At 45.0% G+C, this 19,930-nt stretch overlaps 1 protein-coding gene and 1 long non-coding RNA gene across 3 annotated transcripts in view; one reads left to right on the top strand and one right to left on the bottom strand.

Moving 5' to 3' along the window:
- Positions 1–3,392: 3,392 nt before the first annotated feature.
- Positions 3,393–9,213, top strand: LOC120936103. The gene is made up of 3 exons (XR_005748586.1): positions 3,393–3,997; positions 8,560–8,694; positions 9,127–9,213. It is a non-coding gene; the product is annotated as an uncharacterized LOC120936103 (long non-coding RNA).
- KIF3C (kinesin family member 3C) overlaps positions 8,726–19,930 on the bottom strand; it is a 132,181-nt gene continuing 120,976 nt past the window's right edge. For both annotated transcript variants that reach the window (XM_040348217.1, XM_040348218.1), the window contains exons 7-8: positions 15,336–15,511; positions 8,726–10,114 (exon numbers count right to left, since the gene is read on the bottom strand). In XM_040348217.1, the coding sequence (XP_040204151.1) occupies positions 10,021–10,114; positions 15,336–15,511 (270 nt within the window). In that variant the 3' untranslated portion in view covers positions 8,726–10,020. The remainder of the gene's footprint in view (positions 10,115–15,335; positions 15,512–19,930) is intronic.

The raw sequence follows: 19,930 nt of genomic DNA, 5'->3' as shown, positions 1-19,930 counted from the left end.
TGATGGGGGGTCACTGATGTGATGGGAAGACTTTTATGTTATATTATACCTTTGATATGAAGGGGGGGCTTCTGATGTGATGACAACACTGTGATGTGATGGGGGGACCTCTAATGTGATGGGGAGACTCTGATGTGATGGGAGGACCTCTGATGTGATAGGCGGATCTCTGATGTGATAGGTGGATCTGTAATGTGGTGGAAAATCTCTGATATAATGGAGGATCTCTGATATGATGGGGGAACGCTGATATTATGGGGTGAACTCTGATAGGAAGACCCCTGATGTGATGGGAGGATCTCTGATGTGATAGGAAGACCTCTGATGTGATAGGAAGACCTCTAATGTGATGGGAGGACCTCTGATGTGATAGGAAGACCTCTGATGTGATAGGAAGACCTCTAATGTGATGGGAGGACCTCTGATGTGATAGGAAGACCTCTCATGTGATAGGGAGACCTCTGATGTGATAGGAAGACCTCTGATGTGATAGGAAGACCTCTGATGTGATAGGAAGACCTCTGATGTAATGGGAGGACCTCTGATGTGATGGGAGGACCTCTGATGTGATGGGAGGACCTCTGATGTGATGGGAGGACCTCTGATGTGATGGGAGGACCTCTGATGTGATAGGGAGACCTCTGATGTGATAGGAAGACCTCTAATGTGATGGAAAGACATAAGTAGCATTTATGTTGTTTTACATTTTAAAGTGGGATTTCTTGAGATTTTGCAAACTTTTGAAGGAAACATTTCGACCATCACCATCATCACCCATATTTGAAATCTCAGCTTTGGGTAGTCTAGCTGTATATACAAAAAGCTGTAGAGGTTTTACAATGCACATACACACTTTCTGTTGTGTTTGTTGCGTGAAGGAGCAGAGACATTCTCATGAGGACCTCTGATGTGATAGGCGGATCTCTGATGTGATGGGTGGATCTGTAATGTGGTGGAAAATCTCTGATATAATGGAGGATCTCTGATATGATGGGGGGAACGCTGATATTATGGAGTGAACTCTGATAGGAAGACCTCTGATAGGAAGACCTCTGATGTGATGGGAGGATCTCTGATGTGATGGGAGGATCTCTGATGTGATAGGAAGACCTCTAATGTGATGGGAGGACCTCTGATGTGATAGAAAGACCTCTGATGTGATAAGAAGACCTCTAATGTGATGGGAGGACCTCTGATGTGATAGAAATACCTTTGATGTGATAGGAAGACCTCTAATGTGATAGGAAGACCTCTAATGTGATAGGAAGACCTCTAATGTGATGGGAGGACCTCTGATGTGATAGGGAGACCTCTGATGTGATAGGAAGACCTCTGATGTGATGGGAGGACCTCTGATGTGATGGGAGGACCTCTGATGTGATGGTAGGACCTCTAATGTGATGGGAGGACCTCTGATGTGATAGGAAGACCTCTGATGTGATAGGAAGACCTCTGATGTGATAGGAGGACCTCTAATGTGATAGGAGGACCTCTAATGTGATGGGAGGACCTCTAATGTGATGGGAGGACCTCTGATGTGATAGGGAGACCTCTGATGTGATAGGAAGACCTCTGATGTGATGGGAGGACCTCTGATGTGATGGGAGGACCTCTGATGTGATGGGAGGACCTCTGATGTGATGGGAGAACCTCTGATGTGATGGGAGAACCTCTGATGTGATGGGAGAACCTCTGATGTGATAGGAGGACCTCTAATGTGATGGTAGGACCTCTAATGTGATGGGAGGACCTCTGATGTGATAGGAAGACCTCTGATGTGATAGGAAGACCTCTGATGTGATAGGAGGACCTCTAATGTGATAGGAAGACCTCTAATGTGATGGGAGGACCTCTGATGTGATAGGGAGACCTCTGATGTGATGGGAAGACCTCTGATGTGATGGGAGGACCTCTGATGTGATGGGAGGACCTCTGATGTGATGGGAGGACCTCTGATGTGATGGGAGAACCTCTGATGTGATGGGAGAACCTCTGATGTGATGGGAGAACCTCTGATGTGATGGGAGAACCTCTGATGTGATGGGAGAACCTCTGATGTGATAGGAAGACCTCTGATGTGATGGGAGGACCTCTGATGTGATGGGAGGACCTCTGATGTGATAGGAGGACCTCTAATGTGATGGTAGGACCTCTAATGTGATGGGAGGACCTCTGATGTGATAGGAAGACCTCTGATGTGATGGGAGGACCTCTGATGTGATGGGAGGACCTCTGATGTGATAGGAGGACCTCTAATGTGATGGTAGGACCTCTAATGTGATGGGAGGACCTCTGATGTGATAGGAAGACCTCTGATGTGATAGGAGGACCTCTAATGTGATAGGAGGACCTCTAATGTGATGGGAGGACCTCTAATGTGATGGGAGGACCTCTGATGTGATAGGAAGACCTCTGATGTGATAGGAAGACCTCTGATGTGATAGGAAGACCTCTGATGTGATAGGAAGACCTCTGATGTGATAGGAGGACCTCTAATGTGATAGGAGGACCTCTAATGTGATGGGAGGACCTCTAATGTGATGGGAGGACCTCTAATGTGATGGGAGGACCTCTGATGTGATAGGAAGACCTCTGATGTGATAGGAAGACCTCTGATGTGATAGGAGGACCTCTGATGTGATAGGAGGACCTCTAATGTGATGGGAGGACCTCTGATGTGATAGGAAGACCTCTGATGTGATAGGAAGACCTCTGATGTGATAGGAGGACCTCTAATGTGATAGGAAGACCTCAAATGTGATGGGAAGACCTCTGATGTGATGGGAGGACCTCTGATGTGATGGGAGGACCTCTGATGTGATGGGAGGACCTCTGATGTGATGGGAGGACCTCTGATGTGATGGGAGGACCTCTGATGTGATGGGAAGACCTCTGATGTGATGGGAGGACATAAGTAGCATTTATGTTGTTTTACATTTTAAAGTGGGATTTCTTGAGATTTTGCAAACTTTTAGCCCAGGTTCACACTGGGCTGCGGGAGTGAAGCCGTGCGAGTTCAGCTGAACTCGCACGATTTCACTCCCGCCGGCAGTCCCGATTTCGGCCGCGATTTAAGAGACATCTGTGCAGGTTTCTGCACAGATGTCAATGTAAATCGCGGCCAGAAATCACAAAAAGTAGTACAGGAACTACTTTTTGAAATCGGTGCAGTGCCGGCAAATGCCGCCGATTTGAGATGCTGTTTCACATGTGAAATCGCATCTCAAATCGAAGGAAATCGTACCCAGTGTGAACCTGGGCTAAAATGAAGCATTTCGACCATCATCACCCATATTTGAAATCCCAGCTTTGGGTAGTCTAGCTGTATATACAAAAAGCTGTAGAGGTTTTACAATGCACATACACACTTTCTGTTGTGTTTTGTTGTGTGAAGGAGCAGAGACATTCTCATGAGAAAAATCACACACAGCACCAGGAGTGACAATCATCTTCTATTATTAGGATAGAAATAAGACCGTTCTGTAGTTAGTGGAATGCTTGCTTTAATAACAGCTCTTTATAACCTCCATCACACAGTCACTAAGCATTATATACAGATTTACCCAACATGAAAAGACTTGTCTCATTCAGACACATATAAGGAAAAGTGCCCAGACAATGACAGGAGTGAAGAGTTTGAACGTTACATTGAACCTCTTTGTATTCATTAAACCTCATTGCCAGCTCTTTTTGGCCATTTCAGGCTCAGATAAGATACGGAAAGTATACTGCATAGGGAGTACTGTATATTGTGCATAGAAAATGTTTTATTTATTTTTTCCCCATGAATGATCCTATGATGCCTAAAATAATTACTTATATCCAGATCCAAGATCTAGAACTCAGAGAAAACCTTTGAGCAAGTTGTCGAAGAATCGATTTTGCCAAGTTGGTTTGTGAAGATCAGAAGAAAGTGAGAGGTCTTACCACAATGGTTATCATCCCTGCTACAAGTCTGTCCCACAGCTCCAGCTAAAAGGAACATGCTCCATCTCAGGTCACTAAATAGACTTTACACAATCACTATTGTTATTCCAGATATCTCCATGCGCTTAAATGGGTTGTAAGGGGAAAAATATAATAGGAGGGTCAACGTTGGAATTTACATATTGCAGTGATCACACAGCTCTACACACTTGTATATCACCGGCCTCATATCCTGCTAGCCTTGCTGTCACAGTGATATGGGGCAAACACAAGAACAAAATGGGGCGCTGGATTCGGATTTTCTAAGGGTCACTAAAATAGCCATTGAGCTTACTGGCTCTGGTTCGGCACCACTCCACAAGACGAGACCACCTCAGGAGAAAGGGAAAGGACCAAATACACACACATACCATCCAATTTCACCAAACGTCCAAGAGTCTAAGGTAATTTGTTGATAAAACTGATTCATGGGCCAAATAGAACCAATGCGTTTTGGGTGCCAAAAACACTCCGCCTTCATCGGGGCTTAAGAATTCTGACTGTGCTTAACCACCTCCCACCTGGCTAATGTACATATATAGCCGGGCCAGTGCTTTCCGGTTCCAGGAGGATGTCCAAAGACGTTCTGAAGGTCATGCAACTCATACACGCCCTCCTGGGGCACGCAGCAGCGTGTGTCTGTGGATACTCCATATTCCCATCGCACATGTTTCATGGAGAGGGCCGTATTTAAGGCAGGGCAAAAGGGGAAGCTGCCCTGGGCCCTGGAATTGTTGTGGGGCCCAAAGCAGCTGCCTTATACTTGCCAAATTTCTCAGTTTAAATTCACTTGTCCATTGAAGTTTTAGTCCTTTGCTGTGTCCTGATATCTCAGTGTGAAGTGCTGCTACTAATGCTGCCCAGCCCTGCCCTATTGTTTTGTACAGATGACTCACCTACAGACCCTGGCCGGGATTCAGAAAGAAATGCCTATCTTTAGGCGGGCGTATTGTATCTCATATACGGTACGTCGCCATAACTTTGAGAGGCAAGTCCCGTATTCAGAAAGAACTTGCGCCCGAAGTTACGGCGGCGTAGCGTATATGGGCCGGCGTAAGCCCGCCTAATTCAAAATAGGCTGGTAGTGGGCGTGTTGTATGCTAATTAATCGTGACCCCACGTAATTGACGATCCTAACGAACGGCGCATGCGCCGTCCGTGAAAGTATCCCAGTGCGCATGCTCCAAATTACGCCGCAAATAGTCAATGCTTTAGACGTGAACGTAACTTACGCACAGCCCTATTTGCGTACGACTTACGTAAACGACGCAAAATTCGACGCTGTCCCGACGTCCATACTTAACATTGGCTATGCCTCATATAGCAAGGGTAACTTTACGCTGGAAAAAACCTTACGTAAACGACGTAAATCAATGCGCCGGGCGCATGCAAATATGCAGTCCAAGATACGACGGCGTAGGAGACTTACGCTGCTCATATCTAGGCAACAGTGAGGCGTATCTGATTCTATGAATCAGCCGCAGAGATGCGACGCCTCACACTCAGAGTTACGACGGCGTATCTGGAGGTACGCCGACGTAACTCCTTTCTGAATCCGGGCCCCTGTGTTTAGATGTAAATAACCATCATTCATATGTAAATAACAGGAGCATTCAGATGTAAATGACGGCAACATTCATATGTAAATAGCTGAGGCCGGTGGCATTCATATGTATATCATGCCCCTCTGCAGTGAAGAGACAATGTGCTGTAACCTTTAGCAACCAATCAGTGAGCAGTATTACTGTACAGTAATCTCTAGCAACAAATCAACAAGAAATCATGTGCTGTAACCTCTAGCAACTAATCAGTGAGCTGTAATGTGTGCTGTAACCTCTAGCAACCAGTCAGTAAGTGGTAATCATATAATGTAACCTCTGGCAACTAATCACAATCACTGCCGTATCTGATACAGTAATCTGAATTTAAGTCTGTTTTTTTATTGTAGGTCTCAGAGCAGGTGGAGAGCAAAATTGCATGGGGGGGGGGGGGTCCCAAGAAATGTTTTGCCCAGGGTCCAATCAACATTAAAGACGGCCCTGAGGGCACTAGAGTTTTGGGTGTTGTAGCAACCACCAGCTGGAGACTGGATCAGAAAGCCACAATAAAGATATTTGCCAGCACACCACGGATCATCAAGTTGAGTCCAAGCGTTTTTTATTGAAGCATGATCACATCACAATAAAGACAGGACAACCTTTTGGAGCCACGCAGGACCCCTTCGTCAGGCATGTGATATGATCATGCTTCAATGAAAACCACTTAGGCTCAACTTGATGATCCGTGGTGTGCTGGCAAATATCTTCATTGCCGCTGTTTCTGGTTGACACAGTGCTCGATATCAGGCTACTGAGATTGGCCCAGGTACCATGTGATTGCTGTGACCAATCTCAGCAATCAAATGAGAACAGGTAAACACAATTGTCATGCATGGCTTACATTCACGACACTTACCATTGTGATCTCTGTGATCAGCCCCAGTGATCACATGGTACAGGGCCACTCACAGCAGCCCTGTCCCATGTGATAGCTGTAGTCAATCACAGAATTCATGACAGTAAAAACGATTGCTTTTACAGTGATCATCACTTTACAAGCAATTACAATGTAAAAAAAAATTAAGATCCAGATCACCTTCTCAGAGTAGTACAATGTAACTATGGTGACACTGCACTACTGTGGTGACAGTATGTAAAAAAATTAAAATAAATTGTAACAACAAAAAAAAATATATAAAATATATTTTACATACTGTTACCAGTCAGTGTCCCTAATCACCGCCACCCACTCAGTGAATCAGGTGAGCAGATACTAACTAAAACTGTAAATGCAGCAGATAAAGGCATATAGCTGGATTCAGGTAGATGGGCGCATTTTTACGGCGGCGTAGCATATCGTATTTACGCTATGCCGCCTTAAGTCAGAGAGGCAAGTGCTGTATTCACAAAGCACTTGCCTCCTAAGTTACGGCGGCGTATCGTAAATGGGGCCGGCGTAAGCGCGCCTAATTCAAATGAGGATAGCGTGTTTTATGTAAATGATTGGTGATCCGACGCGATTGACGTTTTTTACGAACGACGCATGCGCCGTCCGTGTACATATCCCAGTGTGCATTGCTCCAAAGTACGCGGCAAGGACGTATTGGTTTCGACGTGAACGTAAATTACGTCCAGCCCCATTCACGGACGACTTACGCAAACGACGTAAAATTTTCAAATTTCGATTGGCCATACTTAACATTGGCTAGGCCACCTAGGGGGCAGCTTTATCTTTACGCCGGTGTACCTCTTACGGAAACGGCGTATCTTTACTGCGACGGGCAAGCGTACGTTCGTGAATCGGCGTATCTAGTCATTTACATATTCTACGCCGAACTCAACGGAAGCGCCACCTAGCGGCCAGCGGAAAAATTGCACCCTAAGATACGACGGCGCAGGCTAGGTTTAAGTGTATCTCAGTTTGAGCATACACTTAAACTTACGACGGCTTAGATTCCGAGTTACGACGGCGTACCTACTGATACGCCGGCGTAACTCTTTGTAAATCCAGCTATTAGTGTGTTAGGCTCTCGAAACGCATTGGCTCTATTCTGCTATCAGTCTGATCAATGAATTACCTTGGACATGTGTTTGGTGTTTTCATTGCAATTATTTAGGGATCAGATTGAGGGAGAGAGAAGGGGAAGCTACGGAAAAGCTGTTCTAGGATATTTATAAGCTTGTTTTTTTGCATTTATCTCTTCTTTATTGCACTTTAGCAAACTGCATTAAAACTCCATTAGTGAAAGCCATTAAATCTTTCTGTTTCTGCCAGGGCTCCCATTTGCCTCCTGTTCACTCCTGACATTACACTGACACCAAGTCTCAGATAAGATCACAAATTAAAATTATATTCCCCCTTTAATTATACTTTTAATGAAAGACTGTGCTCTGCCCATGAGGGCAAATTCCCCCCTCTACCCCAGCAATACATACTTTTCCGCTGCTCTGTCTATCCACCAAGAGCAAAGATAAAGTCCAATATATATCTGTGTTGTGGTGACTGGCCCAGTGCTGTCACATGGGTTTGGATAGTCTTCAGATGGGTGGAATCTTGGACTGAAGCAGCTCAGAGCCCTTGCTTACAGCAGCTTAACAGAGTGGTGGGGGTGCAAAGGAATAGTGGGGTACTAAAGCGATTCTGCTATTGGCCCCTGCAATAGGGGACCTACGGTCGGCACTGGGTCCCCAAAATCCGGGAGATCAGGTGCAAAACGGTGACCCAGTATAAGCCGAGGGGGGCTTATACTCGAGTATATACAGTACATTTTAAAAAAAAGGGGGGGGGGTTTGTAGGCCCTTCCAGATATTCTTGATCGTGCCAAAGAGTCTTACGGAGGCTCTAGCTCTGTGATGGAGGGACGTTAGGAGACACAGGTGACCGAGGGGACGTGGTTCTAAAAGCTTTACCATTGCAGGACCTTTCATTTTGGATTTTTGCTCTGCATGGGCAAAGCACAGGTATGCTTTAGGGATTATATATAGCTACGCTAGTTTGTAGCGTTTTTGATTTATTTTTTTGTATGCTTTTAATGGTTATTTGTATGTACATTAGGACTGGAAACAGAGATGGGCAGCTGGCTTCTCCAACAATTGTACATCTACAAGCATCACCCTTGGAAGGTTCAACTCAGTACCGCCTGTCATTCCCACAACAGCTAACCAGCCGCAAGTTGCCCAAGTCAGCAAGGTTTGTGACTGCATAGAAAGACTCAACATTATTGCACAACATGTTATATTCATTTCCATGAGCCCACAAAATACATTTTGTGGTGTGTCTGTAGCACGCTGATGATTTGGGAAGAGAGATCCACACATCCCCACAAACTTTCTGTTTTTGTATAGTGGTTATGCCAGAAAAAATTACATAAAAAAGAAACTTCACTTTCAAGTATTAAAAGAAAATAAAAGTTGTTTTCAGCTGTAAATGTGCATACAGCTCTTATATTCCATGCCATATTGAAGACCAATGTATAGATTTAATGTTGTATGCCAAATGGACGTTTGGCGTTCTCCGTCCCTTCGTAAAAAGTGCATCCTCTGCCTATTTGCTGAGATCTGGTATATCCAGGTCCTTAGTAGTTCAATATCCCGTATGATCCTTCATTTTTGTTTCATTTAGATTTCACTTTTCCACCAATGAAAGATGATTACCTCTCAAAAGTGTCTATCCTGCCTCACTGTCCACCCTTTACGTTGCGTCTGGACCATGTCAGAAGAAGAAAGCCAAAACATCAGAAGAAGCAACCATCTAAAAACAGATTCGGGTACCACCTATAGATCTCACCGGCAAAGGATTGATGGCATCCAACTTTCCATCAACAGTCTACTAACATTGCCATCCCTTGTAACACAGATCTTATCTTGTGACCTTGTTGTACTCCCTTTTTTTTTTCCCGAAGTGGTGAATGATGACGCTGAGAAGCCTTTGGGTTAAGGCACTGGCGATTGAAGCATAAGCTTTGAAGTCTTAGAAATTCAAGCCAGGATTAAATTGTGCCTCATATGCTGAAATACAGTGTTGAAGAAGTGAGCAGAACCCACCAGTCCTAGTGGGATACTGTATATAGACATCGCTGAGCTTCTGGGAAAAAAAAAACTTGGCTGCTGGATTTACAAAGACAGCACAGGCTGAACCTTCTGCCAGCTGGAGAAATAGACAGAAAACACCTAGTTCACTTTCAGGTAAGTGGCCAACGCTCAGCTTCCAAACAGATTTGTCTAGAAACAAACTTCTAAATCCACATGGATCTACTTTCCAAGCACCTGTAGTGAGCCAAGAGGTGCTGAAGATCGACAGCATGGACTTTCCACAGGAGTAATAAATAAATAAATATGTAAATTCCATAAATACAAAGTCTTGACTTCTTTACCGGCTGAGGTCTCATCTCCAGGCAGATCGAAGCTGAGCAAGGATAGTGGTGGGTACCCCCGCTATCTGCTCCTCATCAGTTGGAAGCAAAGCCTGGCTTTAGGGGGTAATGTGCATGGTTAGATAGATCTAAGGAGGTTAGTGTCACTCATGGGTAGGGGAAAGCTGACGCCTTTGGCTGCTTGAAGACAAAGAGATGTGAGTGGTTGAAGATGGAAGAGCCTTGGGCTGCTGACACCTGGGAACACAAAAAACATGGTTGTTATCAGTGGTAGCATCAGGGAACCATGCCTTAAGATATCTGTGACATATCTGTGACAAAAAGCATTGCTGAAAAAATCCAGTACATGGTGATGGATGTTGTAGGAATCTTCACTGCTAGGATGTCCTGTGCTCTTCCTGCTGCTCAACTTTTGGCGCTGCATGGGGTTAACAGCTTTGGGCCCTCTATGATTGTTCCCAATGAGAAAGTGCCTTCCATTGATATAGATTCCTTTATTGTTTTCACTGCCTGTAACATGATATCTATATGGGGAAGAGTCTAAGGCAGGGATCTTCAAACTGCGGCCTGAGGATGTGGCCTTTTGCCAGCCTTTATCGGGTCCTTGGGGCACTATTAGGCCTTGTACACACGACCGGATCTGTCCGCTGAAACTGGTCCGCGGACCAGTGTCAGCGGACAGATCCGATCGTGTGTACAGGCTAGCGGACAGATATCCGGCGGACAAATGTTTCTTAGCATGCTAAGACAGTGTTTCTCAACTCCAGTCCTCAGGGCGCACCAACAGGTCATGTTTTCAGGATTTCCCTCAGATGAAACTGCTGTGGTAATTACTAAGGCAGTGAAACTGATAAAATCACCTGTGCAAAATAATGGAAAGCCTGAAAACATGACCTGTTGGTGTGCCTTGAGGACTGGAGTTGAGAAACACTGTGCTAAGAAACATGTCCGCTGGAAAGATGTCCGGCGGACATGTCCGCTGGTTAGTACACCTAACCAGCGGACAGATATCTCCCGCATGTGTCGAATGGATTCGACGCATGCGTGGAAGTATTTTACTTCCCGGTTTGGTGACGTGGCGGCGTCAACGTCATCGCGCTGTCTGTCTGTGGGGATTTCGGTTTGATGGTGTGTACAAGCCATCAGACCGAAATCTCCGAGCGGACATGTCCGATGAAAACGGTCCGGCGGATCGTACAAAAACATACGATTGGTTAAACCCACAAGTGCTTTTTTACCACTACTATTCCTTTATATTGGCTCTTGGAATTTAAAAATGGAGCAAATTAGAAATCGGATGAAAGGTTTAGCTCTGGAAAACACTTTTTGTTAGATAAAAAGTGCATTTTATATACATCTATATAGAACAGACCAAAATGAGGGACAAATGAGGAGGAAAGAGGGACAGAGGGACATTGCTCCAAATCAGGGACAGTCCCTCAAAATCAGGGACAGTTGGGAGGTATGTATAAGATACTATTCCTCCCACTGACACCAACAGTGGGGCACCATTACTTCCACCGATAAATTTGAATGGATACTATTCCTTCTACTAATAGGGACACTACTCCTACTCCTATTGACCACCAACCCTGAGGCCATATTAATTCTCACTGATGCCGGGCCCGGGACATTTTCTGCCCACACTTGCCACAATTTGGCCCTCCTAAAGTCTGAAGGACTATAAAAGTTTGGAGACTCCTGGTCTAAGGAGCACAGGATATTCTCCCCCATTCACAGATCCTGTTTCAGGTAGTGAAAGCAATGAGAGAACTTTTCTCAATGGGGAGGAGAAAGGAGGGGGGTGGGTCATCGTTTGAAACAATTTCACAGCACCCCCGAAGATGATAATCCCTGCAGCACCATAAATTCAGAGGCAGGAAGAGGAGGGGGCATCCCTGCAGTGAAGATTTTTACAGGATCCAGCTAGCGCCATGATTTTTAGACATCGTACATTACAGGTAAGTTGTAGAAAAAGGGGGATCTGATAGAGAAAACTAGTGTAGGTGTGCCACATCCCAATGAATAGTCAATTAAAAAAATGGGAAACCCTGGGGTGGGACTTTAAAGGTACTACCAGCAAAATAAAGAAAATATATATGGATTTAACAAGTAATTTTATTCAAAAGACATATAAATAGAACATATACATATGGATACAATTAAAACTGTCAATGAGAAATACATTTTCCTGAACCAGACACGTTTCGGAAAATCCTTTTCTTCATCAGGGTTCTTACAAGAAATAACCCTGATGAAGTAAAAGATTTTCCAAAATGCGTCTGGTTCAGGTAAATGTATTTCTCATTGACAGTTTTAATTGTATCTATACGTATATGTTCTATTTATATATCTTTTGAATAAAATTACTTGTTATATCCATATATATTCTTTATTTTTCTGGTAGTGCCTTAACCACTTAAGGACCTTGCCTGTTTTTCAGCAAAGTAAACTTGGTATTTACAAGATTAAAACATTTTTTTTTGCTGGAAAATTACTAAAATCCCCCAAACATTATATATATATATATATATTTTTTTTTTCTAACACCCTAGAGAATAAAATGGCGGTCATTGCAATACTTTTTGTCACACTGTATTTGCGCAGCGGTCTTACAAGCGCACTTTTTTTGGAAAAAGATCACTTTTTTTAATTAAAAAATAAGACAACAGTAAAGTTAGCCCAATTTTTTTTTTAGATTGTGAAAGAAAGATAATGTTACGCCGAGTAAAATGATACCCAACATGTCACGCTTCAAAATTGCACCCGCTCGTTGGAATGGCGTCAAACTTTTACCCTTAAAAATCTCCATAAGCGACATTTAAAAAAATAGTGAGTGAGTGAGTAACTTATATAGCGCTACAAATGCGAACTAAATCGCCTCAAGAATAAGTGGGTCTTGAGTTTTTTTCTGAAGGCCAGGTGATCAATTTCCGTTCGGATATTAGTTGGTAATGCGTTCCACAGTCGAGGTCCTTGGACTGCAAAACGCCGTTCTCCTTTGGTCTTATACCGGGCTTTGGGGATTTGTAGTAATTTTTGGTTAGTTGATCGAAGAACTCGATTGGGGTTTTGGCGTTTTATTTTCTGACTTAAATATAGGGGCGCGCTTCCGTGTACACATTTGTGTGTCAGGCATAAGGCCTTGAAAGTGACTCAGTCCTTTATGGGCAGCCAATAGAGGGATCTCAGGTACGGGGTGATTTGTTCCCAGGGTTTTTTCCCTGTTACCAGTTGTGCCGCCATGTTTTGAACAACTTGGAGACGGGCAAGCTGGTATTTTGGGAGTCCGAGGTAGAGGGCATTTGCATATTCTAACCTGGAGTTAATGATTGACCCTACCACTACTGCTGTATCTTCTTTCGGGATGAAGGGAACAACTCTTCGTAGGAGACGTAGAAGATGGTGGGATCCGCTAATTACTGATCCTATTTGTGCATCCATTGTCCTGTCCGAGTCAAAAATGACTCCGAGACTTTTGACTTTGGTGCTTGGGGTGATGGTTTGTCCCAGGATGGGTGGTGGTGTCCAGGTAGTCCTGGCCAGTTTCCTTCGGTTTGCGTGGAGTTGAAGGAGTTCTGTTTTTGCTCCATTGAGTTTGAGGTGACTTTTCGTCATCCAATTGTCTATCTGACTAAGGCATTGTTCTAATATGGGGTATTGGTCCTTTTTGTCGCTGATACGAAAATAAAGTTGCGTGTCGTCCATGTACGAGTGATAGAGAAGGTCTTGATTACTAATAATTTTTAGGAGTGGGCGGAGGTAAATGTTGAATAGCACGGGCGATAGGGGAGATCCCTGGGGGACTCCGCAAGACACGCTACGTGATTCAGACGTGAAAGGTCCTAGTTTCACTATCTGGAATCGATTTTCCAGGAATGATGAAAACCATGGTAGATCCGAGTCTGCCACTCCCGCTACCTCTGTTAGGTTGCTTCTTTTGAGTTACAGAGGAGGTCTAGGGCTAGAATTATTGCTCTCGCTCTAACGATTGCAGTGATACCTCACTTGTGTGGTTTGAACACTGTTTTCATATGCGGGTGCTACTCAGGTATGCGTTCGCTTCTGCGCGCAAGCTCGTCAGGACGGGGCACTTAAAACATTTTTTTTTCTTATTTATTTTTATTTATTTTATACATTTTTACAAAAAAAAAAAAAAAAATAGGTCACTTTTATTCCTATTTCAAGGAATGTAAGCATCCCTTGTAATAGAAAAAAGCATGACAGGACCTCCTTAAATATGAGATCTAGGGTCAAAAAGACCTCACATCTCATATTTACACAATTGTCATTTGAAAAAATGACAGCAAGAGAATATGCCTTTAAGAAGCATGGGCGGAAGTGGTGTTTTGACGTCGCTTCCGCCCTGCTATGGAGACAGGTGGGGGCCATCTTGCCCTCACTCGTATCCCAGCCGAGCAGGAGACAGGACCCGATCGCCCCCGCGTTGAGGTTTGATCGCGTCATTAGATCCGCCCAGAAAATGAATACAGGGGACCAAACCTCACCGCAACGAATCAGCGTTTATACAAGGATTGGCCGGACTACCCCCATATTAATAACACATGGTGATCACACCGGGTGCCAGGCACAGGCACCAAACAATGTGAGTGCATCCCATTTGTTTATTTCGTATTTGTTAAATAAATGAAGTTTTTTCACTATGGGGGCCCCCCTCTGTCATTCTTTCATCCTACCCATGGAGGACAATCCTAAATAGAGCTGAGTCTGGAACCTACCATCTAGGGCAAGGGTGTAAAACTCAATTTCATTGTGGGCCGCATAAGCATTATGATTGCCCTCCAAAGGGCCGGTTGTATCTGTAAGATTAGATGTCCAGCGCATCCCCTCCCCTTTACATTAGATGTCAAGAGCCACTCCACCATCATGAGTCCCCCAATCTCCCTTACATCACAGTGCACCCCCCCTTTCTTTATGCTGCTGCTGGGAAGAAAATGGATGCATTGCTTGAAAGCAGAAAGTAGGGGTCTGGAGGAGGACCAGAGGAGGTCTGGAGCTCTCCTGCGGCTAGAGAGGTGCAAGGGCCACATGAAATGGCCTGGAGGGCCAGATTCAGCCCGCGAACCTTGTGTTTTTGACACCTGTGATCTAGGGGTTTTGATTCCCCACAAAGCGCAAGTGAACTTCCTAGTGATAGGTGGTCAAAGAGTAAAGGTGAAGACACATCCATGTGGGGCACCTTTGTCTGAACCCTGAACTTCAGGGCACCTATTTATCCATCCACGCACAAGCACTTTATTTCATAACAAATTTTTTACGTTTTCATGTTTTGATTTATTGATGAATATCATGTTTGTTATTTTTATCAGCTAAGTGCGGTGTCCTGCCTTTTTTTTATTGTAAAAAGAAGAGCCTCAACTGGTTTTCATTAAATGTTACGCTCAAAATAACACTTTACTTGAGAAGGCGCATATGAGAAAGCCATATGATTGCTTACCATGACCTGGATTTTCTAACACGTACAGCGGCCGGGCGCTCCAGGAGGCTGTCCAGACGAGTCAGTCTCTCGAGGTGCAGAGCTCGGGGGTCCTGCTCAGCCCGCTCCTTAGAGAAGTCCATTTCAAACACAGTCGGAGGTGTCAGGTCCAGCTCCAAGAACATGATATTTTCCGCCTTGGAATAGAACCAGAAAAATGGTTACAAAATATATTGGGCTAGATTCAGATAGCCCGCCGTAAGTTTGTGCGGGCGAAGCATATCTCAGATACGCTACGCCGCCGTAACTTAGTGAGGCTGGGGCTGGATTCACAAAGAACCTGCGCCGTAAGTTACGGCGGCGTAGCGTAAATCTGCCGGCGGAAGCGCGCCGAATTCAAATTCTGAAGAGGTGGGCGTGTTTTATGCAAATAAAACATGACCCCACGTAAATGACGTCCCTAACGAATGGCGCATGCGCCGTCCGTGAACGTATCCCAGTGCGCATGCTCCTAATCACGTCGCAAATAGTCAATGCTTTCGACATGAACGTAATTTACGCAAATCCCTATTCGCGAACGACTTACGCAAACGACGCAAAATTCTACGCTGTCCCGACGTCCATACTTAACATTGATTACTCCTCATATAGCAGGAGTAACCTTACGCCGGAAAAAGCCTTACGTAAACAACGTAAAAAAATCCGCCGGGCGCACGTACGTTTCTGAATCGGCGTATCTAGCTCATTTGCATGTTCTACGCCGAAATCAACGGAAGCGCCACCTAGCGGCCAGCGTAAATATGCACCCTAAGATACGACGGCGTAGTAGACTTACGCCACTCGTATCTTAGCCTAATTTAAGCGTATCTGGTTTCCAGAATACGCTTAAATTTACAACGGCGTAAATTCAGAGTTACGCCGGCGTATCTACTGATACGCCGGCGTAACTCTCTATGAATCTAGCCCATTCTCTTCTGGGTGATCTATGTAAATTGCAGGGATTGTAACAAAATTTCTTGCACAGTCCTACCTGTAATTCTGAAAAAATAGCTGTTTGTCTGTCTGTGTCCATATGCACAGTGAATCTGTATGGGAGTGGTTTTGTAATTATCAATCAGCTGCTGCATCTGCAGGGCTCTAATGAGAAAGGTGGCAGGGTCTGCATCCTTTTAGACATGATTTACGTTTGGGAGTATTTTACCAAAAATTAAAATTTTGTTGCAGGGGATGCCAAAAAAACTGCTCCATCAGTTGGCCCGGGAAGGCAGCCAAACAGAAGGAGTACACATGGCTGGCTGACAACACTTCTAACAGTCAGCCTGAATCAGGTAGTCCTGTTACTATCACTGGTTGGAAACTTTGCAACCCATTCGCAAAAAAACGAACTTGCGTTGGAAAATCGTATATGGTGAGGCATGATTCCAAACATACAGAAAAATTGATTTTGTGCTTACATATACACTTAAAAAAAGCCTGTTGCTAGAATTTTCAATAAAGGTCGGGTATTGCTAGGCAACAAAAAGCAAAATGTGCCCATAACCTCTACTAGATTAAATTCCTTCTCTACGCCCCCTCAAAGCTCCTGAAGCAGGGTACATTCAAAGCTCAGACTGAATTCTTTCCTTAAAGACTTATTCAGAGGTGTTCATATAGCATTATGAGCAGGACCGCCATCAGGAATTTTGGGGCCCCTTACACCGCTTCAGGCATGGGGGATGCCACCTGGGCCCTGGGGACCACCGGGCCCCTTAGAGGTCGGGGGGCATTGGGTGCTGACCAAAAAAAGGGGGGATGCCATCCGGGCCCCTTAGAGGTCGGGGGGGGGCTTTGGGTGCTGACGAACAAAAAAAAAGGGGGATGCCATCCGGGCCCCTGGGGACCACCGGGCCACTTACAGGTGTACTGCCTGTACCCCCCTGATGGTGGCCCTGATTATGAGATGCAGGGTAAGGGTGTCTGAGTTCTTTCCTGGGCAAAAGTTGATATATTGATAATGAGGGTACCTTGGTTTCAGGGGTGCTCCCTGGGTGTGCAAAGGAGACAATTTCAGAAGCCAATGGCATGCCAACACCTAAAAGGCATTTGTTGCCATTTTATGAAGCTGAACTCCTATCTAGATCATGCACATTAATCTACATCTTCTAAACAAGCAGTAAAATCACTTTTAAATAAACCATTCCTGTCCTTTATTAGCTAGATTCGCAAAGAGTTACGCCGGCGTGTCAGTAGATACGCTGTCGTAACTCGGAATCTAAGCCGTCGTATGTTTAAGTGTATTCTCAAACTGAGATACACTTAAACCTATCTAAGATACGACGGCCTGCGCTGTCGTATCTTAGCTGTCTAGTTCCGCCGGCCGCTAGGGGGGTGTGAACGCCGATTTACTCCTAGAATGCGTAAATCAGCAAGATACGCCGATTCACGAACGTACGCTTGCCCGTCGCAGTAAAGATACGCTGTTTACGTAAGGCGTTTTCCGGCGTAAAGTTAGTCGAACAAATAGCTGGCCTAGCCAATGTTAAGTATGGCTGTCGTTCCCGCGTCAAAATTTGAAAATTTTACGTTGTTTGCGTAAGTCGTCCGTGAATGGGGCTGGACGTAATTTACGTTCACGTCGAAACCAATACGTCCTTGCGGTGTACTTTGGAGCAATGCACACTGGGATATGTCCACGGACAGCGCATGTGCCGTTCGTAAAAAACGTCAATCACGTCGGGTCACGAGTCATTTACATAAAACACGCCCCCCTCATCCTCATTTGAATTAGGTGTGCTTACGCCGGCCCATTCATGCTAGGCCACCGTAACTTAGGAGGCAAGTGCTTTGTGAATACAGCACTTGCCTCTCTGACTTACGGCGGCGTAGCGTATATGTGATACGCTACGCCGCCTCAAAAGTAAGCCAGTCTATCTGAATCTGGCTATATATCTGTAAGCATTGTGAAGAATTAACATTTTTAAAGTCCACAACACAGTTATGGAAATCTTCCCTCTTTCCCTATTGCTATCTGCCAGAATTCTGTCCCTCTGTCCCACCAATAATGTGTCGTAGGCCAATGTCTCTGGATCACAGCATCAACCCTGGTTTAGTTACTTCACATGCACAGTAACTCAAAATGGCATTATTTGCAGGGTGCGAGGGGTTGGTCCCTCCATATTTAATGGCAGGGCTTGGGTACAGTCAACCTATAAAGTGTAAATGATAGTTGCCTCGGAGAGGAGGAGGGAGGGGAGCACTCTGGCGCTGAAGCGCCCCCCACCTCTGTGGTTCCCGGGTGCACTGCACCCCATGCACCCACCCAGAATCGGCCCTGCCTCTGAATATTTAGAGACGGGACCAACCCACACAGTGGCTGTCGGTGTGATCTGGGTGCAGGGGACCGGGCCCTATTGTGGGTCCCACTGGGTCCATTGGACCCAGGTGGCACTTTGAGAGGGGTGACAAATTGACGCTCACGGATATTTATTTCTAGCAGTTTTGTGTGTCATCGGCAGCCCTCAAAATTTCCACTCGCCTGCTCACATTTTGGTGAGTGGAAATAGAGTGCGAGCGTGGAGCCTGCACCAGATCAGATGTACAGCTTTCCTCCACCTGGACCAGCAGACTCAACAGGTCTGTTCCTTCTATAAGATCGCAGCACTCCCCCTCCCCTACCTTACACAAGATGGGAAGCATGGCAGGCCCAGGCAAAGGGCGGGACTTTTCAAGTTAAGAAGCGGGTGATTGGTTACTAGACAGCGGGGCAGTCCCTGCAATCAATCACCTGTCTTTCACATAAAAGGTCCCGCCCTTTGTCTGGACCTGCCATGCTTCTGTCTTGTGTAAATAAGGTAGGGGAGGGGAGGGGGAGTGCTGCCATCTTATGGAAGGGACAGTCTGTAATATCGATGAAGAACTGTGATGGGGGGGGTCTGGGGTGGGGGGACTCTTTGATGGAGAGGATATTGATAAGGATGTTTGTACTATTACACTGTTTTGGTATGTGATATAATGTTAAATGGAAATGCTAAAAAAAATCAATAACATTTTTGATAATAAATAAAAAAAAGATGTATCTGGGGGAATATTGTTTTTTGTTATTAAAGGTTATGATTTGAAATGTTTAATAAAATGTCCGGTGCGACCAATTTACTCCAAAACAGGTGTTGTCTGGTTATTTAATAGGGTATGTAGAATTAAGAGGTAACAAGCGGTTTGCATAGGCTACACCACAGTCAAGGGGCCAGATCCACAGAAGAATTACGCCGGCGTATCTATTGATACGCCGCGTAATTTCAAAGTTCCCGCGTCGTATCTTTGTTTTGTATCTACAAAACAAAATACGACTGCATCTGGGCTCGATCCAACTGGCGTTCGTCTTAGTACGCCGTCGGATCGTAGATGCATTTCCGCCGGCCGCTAGGTGGCGTTTCCGTAGAATTCCGCGTCGAGTGTGCAAATTAGTTAGATACGGCGATCCACGAACGTACGTCCGGCTGGCACATTTTTTTACGTTGTTTCCGTAAGGCTTTTTTCGGCGTATAGTTACCCCTGCTATATGAGGTGTATCCTATGTTAAGTATGGCCGTCGTTCCCGCGTCGAATTCTGAATTTTTTATGTTGTTTGCATAAGTTGT

The sequence above is a fragment of the Rana temporaria genome, chromosome 4 (genome assembly GCF_905171775.1).
Source record: "Rana temporaria chromosome 4, aRanTem1.1, whole genome shotgun sequence".
NCBI classification, from domain to species: domain Eukaryota; kingdom Metazoa; phylum Chordata; class Amphibia; order Anura; family Ranidae; genus Rana; species Rana temporaria.
The sequence above is the reverse complement of the archived record's forward strand: the minus strand, read 5'-3'. Positions and strand labels throughout refer to the sequence as shown.